Source organism: Maylandia zebra, linkage group LG7 (genome assembly GCF_041146795.1).
Source record: "Maylandia zebra isolate NMK-2024a linkage group LG7, Mzebra_GT3a, whole genome shotgun sequence".
NCBI lineage: Eukaryota > Metazoa > Chordata > Actinopteri > Cichliformes > Cichlidae > Maylandia > Maylandia zebra.
Window position 1 is genome coordinate 57263757 of NC_135173.1, and position 19679 is coordinate 57283435.

At 38.0% G+C, this 19679-nt stretch overlaps 2 protein-coding genes across 4 annotated transcripts in view; both read left to right on the plus strand.

The window, feature by feature from the left end:
• Nucleotides 1-66: 66 nt before the first annotated feature.
• On the plus strand, nt 67-2057 carry LOC101472698 (hydroxycarboxylic acid receptor 2). Its single transcript, XM_004566929.6, has one exon. The coding sequence runs from the start codon at nt 328-330 to the stop codon at nt 1354-1356; it is 1029 nt and encodes a 342-aa protein (XP_004566986.3). The 5' UTR covers nt 67-327; the 3' UTR covers nt 1357-2057.
• A 1110-nt stretch (nt 2058-3167) lies between these two features.
• Nucleotides 3168-19679, plus strand: part of clip1b (CAP-GLY domain containing linker protein 1b) — a 48473-nt gene continuing 31961 nt past the window's right edge. For 2 of the 3 annotated variants that reach the window (XM_004566932.3, XM_004566930.3), the window contains exons 1-12: nt 3168-3312; nt 6370-6556; nt 7256-7636; nt 8845-8978; nt 9238-9362; nt 9482-9683; nt 9764-9961; nt 10127-10230; nt 11374-11434; nt 12226-12330; nt 16222-16383; nt 16687-16782. In XM_004566932.3, coding sequence (XP_004566989.2) covers nt 6448-6556; nt 7256-7636; nt 8845-8978; nt 9238-9362; nt 9482-9683; nt 9764-9961; nt 10127-10230; nt 11374-11434; nt 12226-12330; nt 16222-16383; nt 16687-16782 — 1677 coding nt within the window. In that variant the 5' untranslated portion in view covers nt 3168-3312; nt 6370-6447. The remainder of the gene's footprint in view (nt 3313-6369; nt 6557-7255; nt 7637-8844; nt 8979-9237; nt 9363-9481; nt 9684-9763; nt 9962-10126; nt 10231-11373; nt 11435-12225; nt 12331-16221; nt 16384-16686; nt 16783-19679) is intronic. The other variant, XM_004566934.3, reaches the window with a different exon arrangement.

The following is a 19679-nucleotide window of genomic DNA, read 5'->3' on the forward strand; positions in this document are numbered from 1 at the left end:
TTTCAGGGCTCTGATATGCTGCTTTATCTTAGTTACTTAAATGGCCGCAGGTTACTTGTTTTTCATCCATCCCACTCAATACTCGTGAGTAAACCTATTCCCCTGCATAATAGTTTTATAATGAAGGTGCACTCCCCGGACAGATAACATTTACAGTTGTTTCCATGCTCCTTTGGGTCAATACCGCTTCCCCATAGATAACGGAGTGCACAGATGTTCACTCCACATAAAGATTAGTATGTTTGGCTGAGCACCTTTTGCATATGCGCAAACACGATTCAGTTTCCAAAGAAATCACCTGGTGGAGCCTTTCTTTACCGACACTGTATGTTACAGCAGCCGTTTCCTCTGATGGGTCAGAAGATGAATCTCACAGTCACAGATCTCTGTTGTGCCTTCGAATCTCCCATCCTGGACCAAGTTTTGCCTCCAGTTCTCATCCTGGAGTTCATGTTTGGACTAACGGGGAACTTTGTCGCCCTGTGGATGTTCATCTTTCACATGGACACATGGAAACCCAACGCTGTGTACCTCACTCACCTGGCAGTTGCAGACTCCATCGTGCTCTTCTGCCTGCCTTTCCGAGCAGATTACTACAGGCGTGGGAAAAACTGGCTCTACGGTGACATCCCGTGTCGCATCTTGCTCTTTTTGCTGGCAGCCAACCGCGCAGCTGGGATCTTTTTCCTCACGGCCGTGGCTGTAGATCGTTACTTCAAGATCGTCCACCCGTCGAATCGGATCAACCAAATGGGGCTGGGCTATGCTTTCTGGGTCTCATTTGGCCTCTGGTGCTTGATCTTCCTTGCTACGGGGTACCTTCTTGCTGATCAGCACTTTTATTACAACAACAACCGTACGCAGTGTGAAAGTTTCAACATCTGCATGGGCTTTAGTCCCCTTTCCACCTGGCATAACACTTTCTATGTTGTCCAGTTTTTCCTGCCCACTGCCATCGTGGCCTTCTGCACCATCAGAATTACATGGCAGCTGAGAATCCGGACTGTGGACAAGAAGGGGAAAATCAAACGGGCCGTTCAGTTCATCCTGGCCGTGGCTTTAATCTTTATCATCTGCTTTTTCCCCAGCACCATATCGCGTATTGCAGTGTGGGTCCTCAAGGTATGGTACAATGAATGCAAATACTTTGAAGAAGCCAACCTGGCATTCTACACGTCAGTGTGTTTGACTTACTTCAACAGTGTCCTCAACCCTGTTTTGTATTATTTCTCGAGCCCTGCCTTCAGTGGAGCCTTCAACAAGGTCCTTAACAAACTGTTGAGAAGAAGCAGCGACAAAGATGAGAAAAAGTCATCAGAGAATGACATTTCCACCATAGATGATAGAAGGCTGTAAAGCCAGCTGCTTGTCCCTGTTCTAATTCTGTAGGGAAACTAAGATCCACCTGAATACACAAATGCATGGTAAACTCCTGGCTATTGAAAACATTTATATTATTGTAGTTGAAATTAAATGTCAAATAGTTTTTGCTGTAATTATGAACAAAATGACTCACTTACTATACATCTTAGTGGTGTAGTGCTTTTATTGCAATGATGCACCTGTTGTGACTTTGGATGTACTTTGTGATTATAAGCCACTTACCTGTCGTTAGTAGCTTACAATTACATTTCCCTAGTAGCTGGGCAGGTGAGTAAAGAATGAACTTAAAAGCTTGTCAAGGCAACATCTCACATAGATGCCATCGGCTCATGTATCCACGATACTTGATAAGGTTGGTTTTAATGTTTTTATTAGGCAGTTCAAGTGTAACACTGATCTTTTGGCTGCCCACTGAAATAATATTTATTGAATGAAATGGTTGTACAGCCACAGAAAAGTTTAGCTCACGTTAGTGCTAACAAACTATCAGGGCAAAACCCACATGCAAAGGGAGGTTTTTTGAGATAGTCTAGTATGGTTTGCAGATAATTTCAGCTAGTTTGAATAAAGCACTGTGTATGTAAATGCCTTTGCAAGTGTATTTCTGCTTGTATAACATTTCAGTCTGTGTACCCTGTCACATTTTGTTTTCAATAAAGAAAAAATTAAGATTACGCCTAAACATTACATAGTTCTTTTGGTCCACTTTTCAGTGTCTGAATGGAACCAAGCACATTTTGCGCACTTTTACTTTTGAATGTTTTCTACTTACTAATAATGTACTTTCACTAAGGTCGTAAATAAATAAATATTTATTTATTTTAAACAATGGTTGTTCCATAGTTAGGTGGGTGGTAAAATTAGCCTTTGAAAAGTTTTAAAAATATTTTGCTTTGAAAAAAATCCAATAAAAATCATTTAGTTGTTGACAGTAAATTAGATATCTAAGTTATTTAGATATGTCTCTTTGGGGTTCAGGGACTGTGATAATATTTCTTGTTTTTTCCTCAGTTTTTACAAAAACAGTCGATTGAAAACGAATCCAGTGAGCTATTCTTTTTCAGCTTTGCGCAAAGTGTAGAAAACAAAGCTATGATTCAGAGAGCTAAAGCAGCAAAATGAAGCTCTCGCATTATGCGTCAGTGACAATAGCGTACATCTACAAAAGTACATTTTTATGTCAGTACTTGCCTTTATTTTTACTGTGAGGTGTTAAGAATTTTATTTATTTTTTCTTTTCCCACTTTAAGAAATTGCATTTCAATAACTGCTGATGACATTTTATTATTAGTATTTTATGTATTTTTAATTAGCATTTTTTTTAGTTAATGTAGATTCAGATAATTTCCATTGTGAGTTTCCCTATTTACTTTCAGTTTTTGTTTTATTACTCCTTGATATGTGATATTTTTAAGGGGCTAGACTGAAGTTCACAATATCATTAAAAACAAAGAAACAAAACAACACTTTGACAGTAATGCAGATATCCCAGCCCATATTAACTCACGCAACATTGTATCTTCCTCCTTTTGGTTGTGAAAAATTTGATAAAACGGATCAAAATATTTTCCTGATATTTGAAATGTTATATTACCTAAGTAAATATTATTGTTTAATTCACATTTTGTATTTTTCTCTACTCTAGTTTTATTTTACGCTAACAAAAATATTAAGTTCATTTCCAGAATTACCTTAATTTTTGGCAACGATAGTAACCTCAGATCCCCAAATTTACAACTAGGCTTCACAGTTCACGAGCTTATGTTGGGGCTGTGAAGGCAGCATCATTTCCAAGAGTGACGTCAGATTGTGTGAGTCGGGGCTGGGCTGGGAAACAGTAGCTGTTGGAAAAAACATGTAACGGTGCAAGGTACGCTGCACCTTCTCACGACATTCCTTACTGAGACCCAGTTCATCTAACGAGACAAAGTAAGCTCTCAAAGCAGCTTTTTTCCCCACTGTTGTCTGTGTTTAGTCTGCTTTAATATCGCCTCATTAGAGTGTTAGTTGTCTTATATTAACCACAGTTTGTGCGTTATTGCTGTTTTGAAGCTAGCTAGCTTTGGCATACCAGCAACCACCGTGGCTCTAGCTAACAGGATGCAAAATATGATAAAAAAACAAGTGCCTGTTACCTCACGTAAATCACTATGATCTGCTGCTAAATGACATGCCAGTCAGTCCGCCGGTATTGGTTAAATGTGCAGGATGCCTAGTGGGAAAGTGTGGCGGGTAAAAATCCAAGTTATCTCACTAGCTCCATAGATACAGAGAGCCCAGCCCACACAAACAACACACACCAGTCTTCTTATGTGTCTGTTATGTACACTAACGATTTCTCCCTTCATTAATTGCTTTTGTGTGATCATGCAAAACCGGAGATAATTGAATGGTCGTTAGTGAGCTGGAAGCAGAGAATGGAGAGCAGGCTGATGCATGACAGCTGTAGGTGTGCTTGTTGTGTTGGTCTGGCAACACCTGCTGGGCGGGGGAAGACCTCTGAAGTAATGTTACCTGCACAGGATTTCTCTTCAGTGTTGTGAGAAACGATTTAGTGCTCCAACTAAAAAGGTCGACCTAAATGAGTATGATATACTTTTATTACCATGGACAGAGCAGGTACTGCTCACGGTGTCGGTTGCTTCGGAGACAAGGCTGCGTTAAGTCTTTGGTGGCCCAGGAGGAAAACTGGTGCCCCTGAGTCCCATTAGATTTGAGTTAGATTTAAACATCTGTTTTTGAGAATAATTTAACAACATTTGCCTCCATTATGAAGCTATTTTTCGAATTCTTAAAGATTTCTTATCAGTTATATCTCTCCATGTAAATATGTCCATTGTGATGTTGTCATTTCATATAAAAAGAACATATTCTCCAGTATCTTACAAACAATAAAGAAGATGTGTCTTTCATGAAAGACACATCTTCTTTAATTAGATTTTTCTTTATAACCCAAACATCATCTTTGGAAGTTTTCAAGATACTGGATCAAATTAACACATAATCAAAAAGCTGTCCGGATTTTTCAGCTAAGATTATTCATAAAAACTTTTCACCTGTATTTTCATGTCTGTACTGCTGGTGCTGGTATTCGACTGTGACGTTTAGGGAAAATCTCCCACTGGCCTCTGTTTTCTGTCTGTTCTGTTCTGCACTTAATTTAATTATAATTATTTAAAGGAGGTTTCTTGATTCATAATCCTGTTTTAAGGCAATTGAACACTGTGACTGTGGACCATTGATTTTTCAGTCGAGTTCTTGTGTACATTTTTTATACCAACATTTTCCTTTCCTTGAGGCTTCAGCAAAATAGATCAATGGAAGGCCCAAATGTGTCTCTCAGGTCCTATGTTAGGAGCTGTTTTTTTTTTTTTTTTAAAGGACGTTGCACAGCATGCTGAGATATGTTTTTTGGCTATAGCTCTTTGGGAATAACCTTGTTATTGAAAAAATAATATTTTATGCCTGTCAAACCGTGTTATCTTTGGTATTTTTCATAGATTTAGCTAAAGAAATGTGAAAAAAATATGTGTTTTTGCAACTGGGTGTTAGTAACAAAGTGCCATGACAAACTATTTAAAACAGCTCTTTTGCTAAGTTGGTTCATCCCTTGACTCAGGTGTCTTTTACATACTTGAATGATTCATAGGTCAGTGTTAAGTAGCTGATAGAACCAAATAAAAAACACTCCTCTGAAAATGGTCAGGTACAAAGATTGGACTGGAAATGAGTGAAAAAGCAGCCAATGTCATTGAAAGCATTGAAAGACCTGCAGAAAGCCTAGACAACTTTGCCCAAGAGCACTTCAAAAATTACAACAAAGTCTGGCTCCTTGGAAGCACAATATAGTCTGTTTGATGTCAAACGCTAATTTTGTTATTTAGTGACTGGCGTCTAAGCTAATACAACTCATCTCACCCTGCCCATCTCTTTGATAAGAAGATTTCATGAACGGTTTGTTGAAACCTTTTACAAAATCTTAACATTTTGTAAAAATGTTGAGCTTTGGTTAATGAAAGGTGAAAATCTTGTCTTTTCAGGTTGGGCCATTATAGCATGTGGAAACACACATCTGAATTTGACATATAAATAAATGGTGTAACACATGTTTTTTAATATTTAAAACGTTGTTGTCTAGAAACACTAGTCGGTAAACCTGGGGTAGATGTATGGCTGTCTGAAATAAACCATTTTACAACCAAATAAATCAACACATTTTGTCTTCCAACATCCTGAAATGAGTTTTTACCTTTAGCTTCCATCCATGAACATCTAGTGCTTGGTGGCTTTAGTCGCTTAGCTTTAATGTCCAAAGACGTTCTTGTTGTAGTCAGTGTGACTCATATACGTACCTTGTGAATTAAATGGTAGCAGAGATGTTTCTACTAATGGGCATGTGAGCTGAAACTGGAGACATACCATGTGGTCAGCTGAATATGACAGTGATTTCACAGATGATAATGAACAGCTCTGTAATAAACACTGGGCTGTGACTTAGTGACATACAGTAGGAGGTGTTGAGACAAACTGAGGCCTCACTGAGCAGAGCGACAGCTCTCACTGAGACACTGATGTAATTGTGGGGGTTGTAGGCCTCTGTGAATGGGCTACAGTCACACATGAAAAGTCCTAAGACAAGAAAGAACACAAAATATTTAATAAGGGATTTTTGATGCTGATTAACAAAAAACACATTCAAAATAACCAGAACGATTTAGAATTTAAATTTAAAATCTATCTTTTTGTATAATAGTTTATAACCAGTTTAGATTTTTACAATTAAAAAATTAAAACACATGAAATTGCCTTGATATTGACATGTCATCTTTTTATTTCTTAATGCATGCTTAGTCATCCAGGTAAGGAAATAACCAAAAGTTGATTATCTTAATCTGGATGTAGCATTTTCAGTGTCCTCTTTATTGTCACTGTCATCTTTTTATATTTGTTTTTGTTGAGGATACATTCTTCTTTTCTTTTTGCCAGCTCCTGTTTATCATACTGTGACCGTGTAAGGTGGTGGGGAAGGCCTAATCCCTCATCTTCAATAGGCCCCCCCCAGCCATGGACAAACAAGGAGCCATGAGTACATCAGGCAAAGCCAGTGGGCTAAAACCCCCCAGTAAAATAGTCCGTCCCTCCAGCGTTCCATCACGGACATCACCGTCATCTGGTAAGAAGCTGTTGAAGAAAAAACCCCTCAAGATTGTGTCTGTTTATTAAAGTGTCTAATTCTGTCAACAAGAAGTGTCGTGCTATCGTTTGTATCTGTTTGGGCCGTTCTTAACTACAGAACTTATCAGTGAGTTTTCTCAAAGTGTGCTGGACCTCCATGTGTATTTCTGTATATAGTATCACTAAAGGTGCTTTTCTTTTTAATCATCTACATCCTTAAATCAGTCTTTGGATGATTGTTATTTGGATTCAGCATTATTTATGAAGCGAAAATAGAGAAAGACTACAAGAAACTCAAAATGTTTACAGCTGCAGATTTTTTTTTAGAATGCAGACTGTATTAAACAGATCATACTGACATTTCTCACCAGGTACTAATCCCCAAACAGAAGCATTTTTGGGGGTTAAATCTCCCTAGAACTTAATCTGTTCCTCGTACTACTATGGGTGCACCAGTCCAACAACTTTTCCAACTAATTACAATATGATTCCTTGGATTCTGACTTGGTGTTTATTAATAATTTAATAAATAATAACAAAACCAAGGAAAATTCAATAAATAAATTTGATTTTCATTTGTTTTAACCTAATTAACCTAATTCTTTTTGGCAAAAAATGCACCTTTTAAATCTAACTATAAAAAAGTAATATTTAAGATTATTAACTATGGTTTATTAAAACATGATTCCAACTGCAGGTACCTCGAAGCCAGTTCCTCCTGAAAAGTCCCCTGGCAGTGTGACCTCACCAGTCCAAGATGGAAACACAGACTTTAAAATTGGAGAGAGAGTCTGGGTGAACGGCAACAAGCCTGGCTATGTGCACTTTGTTGGAGGGACGCAGTTTGCTCCCGGCCAGTGGGCGGGCATTGTGCTGGACGAGTCGATCGGGAAAAACGATGGCTCTGTGGCAGGGGTCCGGTACTTCCAGTGTGAGGACGGACGGGGGATATTCACGCGGCCTTCAAAGCTGTCCAGAACAGCACTGCCAGAGAAGGAGACGAATGGAGGCCGGGCCAGCCCAACACAAGGAGTCTCCGCAACAAGCGAGGCAGCACCTGCTGGCACTACTTCATCTAGTAAGTTTATTTGTGAAAACATAACAGGGTGGATAACTGTGCTTTACAGACCAAATATTTTCAGAGATGCCCTTATCAGCTTTGTTAAACTTAGGGAAAGACTTGTATCTTAGCCTTAATGTTGCACAAGAGCCATGCTCCACTATCCTCTATCCTTTAACATTGATTGCAGAGTAGAGAGACTGAGAGAGGCACCAGGGAGTTTATTTCCTACTTGCAGCATAAAGAGAAAATAGTGTGTGTGTGTGTGTGTGTGTGTGTGTGTGTGTGTGTGTGTGTGTGTGTGTGTGTTTCTGACTAATGGGTTTAACAGCAGATGGTTAACATCCACTTTAGCCATTTGCTTATTCTTAAAATTCCCTTATAGTCGTGCTATATTTAAGAGATTTTTTTTCCATGTTGTCAGGGTTACCTTTGGATGTAGTTTGAAATTTGAATGTTAGTTTGATCACTCAGGGTTAAGTGGGCGACACACATGCCTCAAGGCCACCACAGAGGCTAGATTCCATCCCAGGCCATTTCCTGTGTGCTGTTCTCCCTGCTTTCTCTCTCTCTTTCTCTCCTTTCTGTCCTGTTCAACACTAAAAGTTAAATGTACAAAGCTACATTTTGGAAAATAACTAACTAAAGTAAAATAAAAATTAGTCAGATAGTAGAAGAGAAGATAAACTTCTTAATGCCAAGTGCTCTTGGCCCTCTTACCTTGAGTACCTCTCTCACAGTCATCGTCCTGCTTCAATTCAACTCACTGTTGCTGACTTAGAAACTTTGCCATAAAACTTTTTAAGCACCTAGCTAAAAGTCTATAGGTAGTAGACTACTGCTCTGCAACAAGGATCTTGGTCTCTAAAGATACAAAAAAAAAAAAAAGTAACAAACCTTCTGCTGCTTATAGCGTTTTCTCTGCCTTGTTATTTTAGGTAGACACACAGTTGATTTCATAGCACAGCCATTTTCTTTACCTAGTGTTTAGAATGAATTTGTCAAACAAATTTCCAGTTTTAAAATCAGACTTTGGTCACATCACCCCACCTCCAGCTTTAACAGCTTTAAATAAAGGCTGTTGATCACAGCCAGAGACTGGAAGAAACAAAATAGCATTTGGGACATCTCACAGTTTTGCTTCAGTTAAGATGTTCTTACAAAGTGACTGACAAATGTGGACCCTGTGATCGTTCTTGTATTTGTTTTTTTTCTTCTTCCTTCAGCTCCAGGCACCGCCATTAAGACAGGCGGAGCACTTAACCGGATCCTGACATCCAGTGAGTCAGTGTCCAACCTCTCCGACCCAGATTCCACGAAGAAGAACAGAAGGGAGCTAAGGCTGGGAGACCGAGTGCTGGTAAGAATGACTGAATCCACTGTGACGGCTGGCGTTAGGGCAGAATATCAGTGATGTAGACATGGAGCCTCACAGAAAAGTTTATTGCTACACTACTCAGTGCTTTTTTTTCCTAGGGCTGCTTGTGTAAATGTTTCAAGTTCGATAAATTGCTTGCTTCACCTTGAATAATTCCACTAGATTGAAGCCGTTATTGTAAATAGAAAAAAGATAACATTTTTAGATAAAAATGAATTTGCATGAATTGTTTTGTGTGTAGGTTGGTGGTACCAAGGCAGGAGTGGTGAGGTTTCTCGGAGAGACAGACTTTGCTAAGGGAGACTGGTGTGGAGTCGAACTAGATGAACCTCTAGGCAAGAATGATGGCGCTGTAGCTGGAACCAGGTAAAGAGCACAGACAGATTTTTAGTTTTATTTGCATAGCAAATTTACAATACTCTGAGCTCTGTCTGTAGTACATATGACAGAGGATAATTGCATAGTACAACCTGTCTCCTCCTCAGGTACTTCCAGTGCATGCCCAGGTATGGCCTGTTTGCTCCAGTTCACAAGGTGACCCGAATTGGCTTCCCCTGTACCACCCCTTCCAAGGCAAAGAGCTCACGGAGGAGGTCCATTCTCAAAAGAAGCCCCAGCGCTTCCTCCATCAGCTCCATCAGCTCCGCCACCTCCTCAATCAGTGGGAAACCCAGCCGAGCAGGACTGGTGAGATATCTGGTTAATCTGCGTGGTGCATGATTTAACATCTGCAGTGTGATTCACGAGTGCTTGTGTCATTTTTACAGCTGACAGAAACGTCAGCTCGGTACGCTCGTAAGATTTCAGGCACCACAGCCCTGCAGGAGGCTCTGAAGGAGAAGCAGCAGCACATCGAGCAGCTGCTGGCAGAGAGGGACCTGGAGAGGTGCGAGGTGGCAAAAGCAACCAGCCATGCAGGAGAGGTGCAGCAGGAGCTGACTCTGCTGAGGAAATGCCGGGATCAGGTGAGACACGTGAACAGTTCAGAATTTCAGAATAAATAAATAAGAAAATGAAACAATATCACATTTTGAAAATGGCATCAGTAGGTCAAACAAAGTGTGGTCTGTCACCAACATCTAACAGTTTACTTGTGATGTGTGCACTCATGTTAATTCTGTATGCCGCAGTACGCAGTGGAGATGGAGGCCAAGATGGATCAGCTGCGGTCGATGGTAGAAGCAGCAGATAGAGACAAAGTGGAGCTGCTCAACCAGCTGGAGGAGGAGAAGAGGTGGCTGACTTGACTTTACCTATAACCAGCTCCATATCTATATTCTGGGACTTAAGAATAGCTTAGCATGATAAGCAACATTTAGGCAAGAGTGGGAAGGAGTTCTTTCGAGGATGACTGGGGACAAAATATGGAATTACTAGATCTATAAAAAGCTTGGTTTTATAGTACACTGGTACCCAGGGCAGCTGGGCTAAAACAGTAGTGATGTGTTGCCTCTTCATTGTACCCTTTTAACTTCTAGCAGCTTTGTTTTGAATAAATTTTAATCAGGAAAAAGTATAATAAACTGACTAATACCTATATAGTACCTTTTTAAACACTCAAAACTCTTTCTGCTACAAGTCTCATTCACCCAGTCACACACAAATTAATTTTTACAGCGCTTTTATCTACACCTAAGCGCTTTCTCCCATTCACATAAGCAGACTTCATCCATTTGATCCACTGGGAGCAGCTTTGGGTGCAGTATCTTGCCCAAGACAGCAGGAATCAAAGACTGATCTATCACCTGGTTGGTGACCTGCGACCTCACCTGAGCCACAGCCTAAACCTGTACAAACCTATACACAGAGAGTTACATCTTAGTCCAGCTGAGAGGTGAGACAAGCATGGGAATCTTTTTCTAAGTCCTTAGGAAATTAAACTTGCTTTAATTTAGCAATTGCTTTTACATAGTAAAAGCTTTTTAGCTGTAGTTTGTGCATATGTCAACAGAAAATCAAGCACCCGTTAAGCTTTTAACAGAGCAAAGATATTAGCAAAATAACTTTAATTTTGCTGTATATTTAGTTAAGATGAATTTTTTGCCATTTAGGATTTGCTGTCTTCTAAATAGTCAGTTTTTTCCGGATGAGCACTGTCAGTTGTAGCAGGTAGATCATTCTGATTGTCATCCACATGACAACGATACCGTCTGCCCTGAAATGCATACTTTGGAAATGCCTCATTTAATACAAGAGGGAGAAAAAGAGCAGCATCCTGTTTTCACAGAGAAGGTTCTTTCTTTGAAATAAGAAGGCTGCCAGAATGACTGGCAGTATCAGCTTGTTCCAGCTCTTCAGTAAATCTGTAGGGTTTTAATGACTGAGCCACTTGTGTGTTGTGATTTTAGAAGATTTTATTATTGTCCCTGTTTGACAGGAAAGTGGAGGACCTACAGTTTCGAGTAGAAGAGGCATGCATCACCAAGGGAGACCTCGAGGTAAATGTGGTTACATAATCCGATTCTCAATTAAACATGTTCTCTCACTTGTCCTATTCACCCGAGCTGTCTGCCTCTCACTGATCAGGCTGATACTTCTTTAATGAAAGTCTGGTATGATTTATTGACTCCAACCAAGATGAATAGTTTATCATCACTGTCAACTCGGCGTTCCACTGAGTGACATGTTAGTTTGATTTTCACTGTGATTCCTGACTCTTTTTAATTCACAACTTAGGATGACACCATAAAGCTGATGATCATTTTCTTCCAAAAAATGAGAAGTTGATTAAATCAGACTTGCTGCATAATGTTTTTGCCTTTCCTGCACTCCATCAATCATTTATCTTTTTTTGGTCAGACTTGTGTTCTATTCCTGCTCTTTTCATTTATTCATCTCAGATTTTTCTACCCATCTGCAGCACTTAAATTACCATTACTCTCATCATCTGTTTGTCCACATGTCTGTGTTTGAATGCCGCTTTTGTCTTCACTTTTTTTATGCCTTCATCGTGCATGTCTTTTCTGCATCTTTCTCACTCCCGGATTAGTCTTGTTCAATTGCTTCATGAAATGGAAACAAAAGTATCTGAAAGAAAGAGATGATCACAGTAACTAACTCTGGATACTCCAAACAAAAAAGCTGAAATGCTGCAAACCATCAGTGCTTTTGTACTTCCTGGTCTTCTCTTTAAAGTCTTGCCTTCTTTCTGTCTGTGGCACAAAGCTGGCAGCTCAGTGTTCGCAATGGTGTTTGTTTTTCCTCTCTTCCTGCTCTCTTTTACTAACAGACGCAGACCAGGCTGGAGCATGTCCACATAAAGGAGCTTGAGCAGAGCCTGCTCTTTGAAAAGACCAAAGCTGAAAAACTCCAGAGGGATTTAGAGGACACTAGGGTAATTCTGGCAGTTGTAGTGCCACAGCCTTTTTCCCCCGCTAGACTTAATAATCACAACTGGCATATACTGAAGGAACTGCAGCATGCAAACACCATGCAAATTGTCCACAGCCTTGCAATAGGGACATTAACATTTCATCTGCTTTGAGCTTTCCAGATAACCCATGTTTATTGTTTATACTAAACAATATACATATGTGCATAAAGCTTTATTAAAGGATATTTTTTGGAGATTATGGTTCTTTAGACTTAGTTGGCTTTAAAGAATAAGGGTGGAATCCTTCAACATTTTACTCCTATCAACAAATCCCATGAAAAGAGCAAAATCAAGCATTTTTGCATGATTTTGTCTCAGAAAATAAGCCATCAACATCCTCCACTCTATATCTCGGAGTGTCCTTGAGCAAAGTACTGAGTCACAAAACAGTGTGTCACAGCTGTGTGAGTGCTTGGAAGCTAGAAAAGTGGTGTGAAATGCAGTCTGTTTGAGAATACTGCCTTGTCTTTACCAGTAACATTATTACTCCTGTAGATGTCATCCTTCACAATAACTCACTGATGCATAGCATCAAAGAAACAAAGGATCAGTCTTGTTGTTTGCACAGATTTGCCTTTAATCATGTTTTTTCTTTACAAACTTTACAAACTAACAATGTAGAGATGTCAACAATATGTTGCTTTGCTTCATATACATTTTAATTCCGAATATTGAAACCAGTTCCGTGCCCTATCATTTTTATTCTGTAAATAAAGGTGTGTGGGCACGATTTCGCAACAATTTCAGGACAGTTAGCTCATTAAATCGGTGACGTTGTCCTTTCCCATATGTAGCACACAACAGGAGATAGTCCACTTCAGATGTGCTCTTATGACATGCACTGTTATGTTTGGACTATGTGATAGAGTATGCAGGAGGTGTAAACAAACATTATCAATGTAGGGAGCTGACAGATGAAAGTATACCTATTATGCTTATTGTCAATGTCATGTAATTATTCCGGGACTCTACTAGAGTAGTTTTGCATGATTCAAAGTTGAAAATAATTCATATTTATTTTATGCTGGGTCCTGTTGCAACTGGTCACTGTTTGAAACAATGTTAACAACTGTTTTGGTGTCCTTCTCTTTAAACCCAGCTTTTGTGCTCCTCACAAACCTTCTGTTTTAGACTGGGGGTCTGTACCTGAAGGCCCTGAGATGATCATATTTCAGATATCTGATGTCTGAAACCATCAGAGCCCTGGAGAGCAAACAAATAGTATGTGTTTGAGCCTTTCACTACCTGACCTTTTCATGGGACTTGCTGACCTTAAGATAAATGTAGAAGACTCCCATCCTATGTCTTTTAACCTGAAGCTTTGACATATTTTTGATGAGTCAAACGCTTCTGTAGTAAAGCAATAAATTCCCATTTGGACCAGGTCTTCTGCTGGTTGTTGGAACTTTGCTGCAGATCTGCCACCTCTCTTTCCAGTGGGAGTGGATTTTTTTCTTATGAATGAATGTTTGGTTTGTTTTAGCCAGTTGTATAGCCAAAGTTCTTGATGTAATCTCTCTCTCTGTGCAAAGGTCTTAAGCCATCCCTCATCTCTTTATTATTAAAACAAGTGCAAACACACATGGAAATCCAGTATATAAGGCAAAAACAGAGTTTAAACCATTCTTACAAGCTTTAAAGCCAATATTTGGTATGACCACCTTTATTCTTCAACACAACCTGAACTGAAGTCTTCAGGAATATTTCTCTAGGCTTCCTGAGGGACATTCTAAAGCTCTAAAAAAAAAAAAACATTTTTACATTTTAAGATGATCACACTGCTTCAATATTGTAATGTTGAGTTCTGAGCTATGGGGAGGCCAAGCCGGGACTCATAGTGTTCCAGTGTGTGTGTGTATTGCATTGACAGTGTGTTTGCCATGCTGAAAAATGTTGCATTGCCAATCAGATGGTTTCAAAGTAGTATTATGTGGTGGATCAAAATCCATTTATAATTACATTAACTTTGACAAGATCTCCAACATCACTGGCTGAAATGCACCCCACACTGTGACAGAACCTCCACCATGTTTTACAGATAGGTACAACAGTGAGCATTGCTTTCTCCTGACCTCTTCTGTATGTAATATCAAGGTTTTAAAATTTGGATTGATCACCATCCAGAAGTCCAGTTATTGTGTAATTTACCATACTTAAACCTTTTCCTTCTTTAAGAATGGCTTCTTGACAGTCACCCTTCCATTGAGACCATTTCTGATGAGGATTTAGTGAACAGTAGATGAATCAACTGAAGGGGCATATGCATCTCTCAGGTCCTATTTTAAGTCTTTGCTGGATTTTTTTCCTGCTTCTTATTGACATGACATTCAGATGCGTTACTTCTACTGTAGTTTTTGGGGCTGCCACTTCGTCCTTTCTTCTTTACGTGTCCATTTTCCCCAGAACATTTTTTTTAACGAGACTATGTACATATCCATATGCCAAGATATAAATATATGTCATATGCTAAGGTTTAAACTAATAGCTTTTTGGGAATCACGTTGTTTCAGTAATATAATTTTATGCCTATCAAACTGTTATTGTTGGCAGTTTTTATGGGTTCAGGTAAAGAAATTGAATAAATTGTGTTTTTGTGAAAGATTGCGTGGGATTTCCTTTGAAAATGGTGAGGTACAAAGAGTTGACTGAAAATGTGGGCAAAAGTAGGCAGAGTTCAAAGAAGAACTTTGAAAGACCTCCAGAATGCCTGGAGAAATATTGCTTAAGACCACCTTAAAAAGATCTAAGCTAAAATCTAAGCTTTGGAAGGTTTGGAAATGAGGGTTGGCTCAAGATTTTTGTACCTGTATTGTATAATGAAATGTACAGAGGCTACTTAGTTTAGCTTAACATAAAGAATGTAAGCTGTCAGATGACACAAAGATTCAAATAACTGAATATGTATTCATTTCTACTCCTTGGTGCATTTTGGAATTTCTTTGTACCGCAACAGGCTATTTAATACCTACTTGGTTCAGCCACAATTAAATAGCAAAAGTGCAGATTGTTACAGGCTGTAGTGTTCATAACAGTAAATGTCATTCATTATAGGGCTTATGTCTAACACATTAATGTAAGGGAGAAACATTGTGATATGTTTTACTCAATTATATGTCATATTTAAAAATACATTCTTTTAAAAGTACAAATAAACTGATATTCAGTAAACCTTTACTTCTTAAGGCCAATAAAATAACCCATTTGATGTTCAGCATGACTATATTTTCTATTATCCCCAAGATAACGTCCATAATATACTTAACATTTATTCAGTCATGAAAATAAATACATTTGCCAAACAGGGGTAAATTGCAATAGCTGTAGTTGTAATAACCATTCTGTGGTGTCTATAACAGGAAGAAAATTCAGCGGTTCCCTTTAAAGCGCCATATCTTGAATATGAAGATTTCATACATTTCGACACCGTATTTAACAAGATGATAAAGTTGCAGAAATCGTCATAAACAGCAGCTTTTAGCTGTTTGACTGTGGCTGCTCCATCACTTTTTTCAGTCTTTATGCTAAGCTAAGCTAGCTGCTTGTTTTAGGTTCATGTCATGTCATGGTGACATATCTTACAGATTCTGTCTAATTGATTTCTGACCCAAGTAGGCTAAGTAACCGTAGGCTCCCTAATTAATTAGGTAAGTATGAAAAAGGAAAATGAGGCTATACATTAATAATTAAATTAATGTGTTTCCCTTACTTATGTGACTGTAAAGTAAATGTCTTTGCATTTTGGACAAACCAAGCAAATGATTACATATGAGCAGGCACTACTAATCTCCTCTCTCATGCCCCCTGTCTCCTCTTTGCCCCATAGCCTCCTCATGACTCTGCTTTCTGCTGTAGGTGGCCACAGTGTCTGAGCGCTCCAGGATAATGGAGCTAGAGAGGGAGGTGGCAGATCTCCAGCTCAGGCTCCGGGCGTCCCAGCAGAAGGAGGATGCTGTGTCTCTGTCACAGCAACAAATCAGCAGCCTCAAGGCACAGGTTCAGTCTCAGGAGAAGAAGGTTTGTAGAAAGCACCAGAGAATTCTTGACTATGGTGTTTTGTTCAGCGATTCCTGTGCCACAGCTTTATAAGAAACATAATTGCTTGTTGAATGTGTTAGTCATCATTTATCATTATTATTGAAATTGTTACATGATTGTAAAATCAGAAGAACTGGTATAACACTCTTCATTCAACCCACCATCTAGTAAAATGTGATACTCTGTGTGGTCTGTTGAAGTTACTGTGATGATGCATAATTTATGGCTCTATACAGATATACATGTGTATGTTTTATGGTCTATACTGTGTGCTTCGAACAGATCAGTGAGCTGAGTGTTGACCTGGAGAGCAAGCAGAAAGAGCTTCAGTCTGTACAGCAGGATAAGACGTCTTTGGAACAACAGCTAACCAGTCTGGTAAGAAGGAAAGAGACTCTGGACATAAATAAATACAATACACATGTTCAGAGAAATGACAATGTACTGTAGCCCATCTTTGAACTTGTATACTTTACCTGTCTGTCAATAATAATGGCTTTTAAAGTGATACATCTAAGAGAACGTAGACAAACATAGCTCTTTGTTATGATAACTCACATTTACATTATTTTTTACATTGGTCTCAATTATTAATATCTAACTTATTGTGAACTTTTCAAGCAAGTATAAAAATATAAAAGGCCTAAAAACATTAATAGAAAATTATTTAAAATGTACAGGTTGGCTTACATAAAAGCAGAGTGTTGCGTTTTTATTGTAATAGCACTTATATTCTTCTATTCTGACACATACCTCACATATTATAATAATTTAAGAAACTTAAAATGAATAAAACTAAAACAAAAGGAAATAATTTTAAAGTAGAAACCATAGAACTTAAACAAAAATGAAAAAAATCAGAGAGCATTATTGCCAATAAAATAGCTGTCATAATGCATTACAAGTCAGAAACAAATAAGAAGTACACAAAATGAGTGAGTAGGTGGAGAAAGACATAGGATTTGTGAGGTAAGGAAATTATTAGATCATCCCCAAAACAACAAAACTGCAGGCTTGGAGATTGAGGAAACAAACCATCTATAAGAGAGACAGTCATGCATAACACTACTTGTAGTCTGGATTAAATACAAAAATCATTTGAATAATCGTATAAATTCTTGTTTTCTCAGTACAATTATTGATTTAAAAAAATTCTTTAGACCCTCCCTAACTTGGTAAAAATGAAAATTAAAAACTAGTGAGGATTAAACTAGATTAATAAAAAAAATAGATGCAAACTCAAGACAGTGTGAGGAAAGTGTTACACATTATTGAACAAATTAAAAAAAAAAAAAGGAAAAAGTTATTCTACTCAGTTTGAGTGCTTTTGATTGGATTGACTGGGATTTTCTTAATCTTGTAATGAACATATTTAGTTTTAGTGAAACGTTTGCATCCAGTCTTTGTATTCTTCACTTACAGCATGGACAAACGTTAACATTACAATGAGACTGCTTGCTCAGCTAGCCCATATTTCTGTAGTAGGTGAGGAGTACAAATCCTGAGTTTGAATCAGAGATGCAAGATCCTAGATTTGGGCAGTGTGCATATTATTCCATTGCCCCTGTGTGTAAGATTGTTAAAAAGTGCAAGCTCATTCATTTTAGAAACTTGAGCCAGACATATCGGCTTGACAAATCAAACAAAGGTTGAAGTAAACTGTCACCCATCTAGGCTTGCTGGCAGGAATGTTGATCATGCCCATAAATTTTGACTGGCACCTTTGTCCTACCTGTTTGGAAGGAAGTAACAACCATTATTTCTTAAGTCTTGGGCTTTAATGTTTGTAGAACTTGGTTAGATCTTAGATCTTGGTTATAACCCTGATGGACTAAGCAGTGCTGACAAAAATAGCTTCTGGAAGCAGCATGCAAACAAGCCATTACAAGACACTGGCTTCAGAAATTGTCCTACTGCCACACTGTCTGTTAATATTTTCAAACATATACATTATATGGAAGAAATTACTTCTATACCGCTCCAAAAAGAACTGGGAGAAATGGTTAGTTATTTGGCCTTTGAGACAAATTGATAGTACTGATGATGACAAGCATGTTATTTTAATACATTTATACAGAGTTTGTAAACTTCATATTTGCCAGAATTTTTATAATGTGTAAACATTATTTTTAAAAAAGTACAAAAAAAGGTCAAAATGAACTACAAATTAAAAACTAATTGGGGTAAAATAAAAGTTAAACTGCTCTGTTTCCCATTTTTATATATTTATTTTTTTATTTATATATATATATATATATATATATATATATATATATATATATATTACAAATCAATGCAGGTATTTATTTTTATTTTGAACTACTTACTGCAGGAATTACATTCTTAACACTTTATATATTAGGATCAGGATTAAAATTAATTTTAAAATCTTGATTGTATATAATTTTTTTCTTAATGCAATTATTGTGATTATGTTAACCCTTCAAAGCCTGACCCATAAAATAATTTTATAGATTTTTTTTAAATAAACTGTTTATTAAATCTTGTGAGAAATGAACTGCTTTTAGTTGTTCATTGTTAAAAAACTACTTCTTCAGCTACCTGTGGCTTACTGTATGAACTCAACAAACAGTACTTACTGACAGCTTATTCAGTTTGCCTACTGACAATAGAATAGGATAGAAAAGAATAGAATAGAACAGCCCTTTATTGTCATTGCACATGTACAATGAAATTATGGGTGCTCCACGCCAACTGTACAGGAATGCAGGAATAAATAACAGACAGGAGAATTATATATAATACAATATATACACTATACAAGAGGAATGTGTACAAAACACTAGAGAGGCAGACATTGGAGAAGAAAGTGCTTGGAAGCAGTGCAAAAGGTCTGAGTGTGTGCGTGAGTGGCTGGAGTGATGAGGCATCTATAAAAAGACCACAGATGTTTGGCTAAAACAAACAAGCGATACAGCTTTCTCATCCTGTTAACCCCATTCAATTCAACGGCATTTAAATAGAAAATGGTGGTGTCAGGATATAGAGCACATTTAACTCCTAAATTTGATCTTTTAACTTTGAACAGCAATTACTACTTTGACATAAGGCCTGTCTCATCAAAATAGCTGGAGGAAGTTTTGGTGTAGACATTTAAAAGGTGATCATTTAGCTGGTACACAGGATGAATAGATTGTGACTGTTTAGTAAGTGAATATTATATTGTCATCGCTCACAAGAGTGCATATATAATAAATGAAAATGCCAGACCTATTGGGAAACATCCTTAAAGATTCAAAGACAAGAAAATTAAT

Coding starts and splice junctions, on each gene's coding strand:
- LOC101472698 (XM_004566929.6), top strand. CDS start 328: ATGTTACAGCAGCCGTTTCCTCTGATGGGTCAGAAGATGAATCTCACA.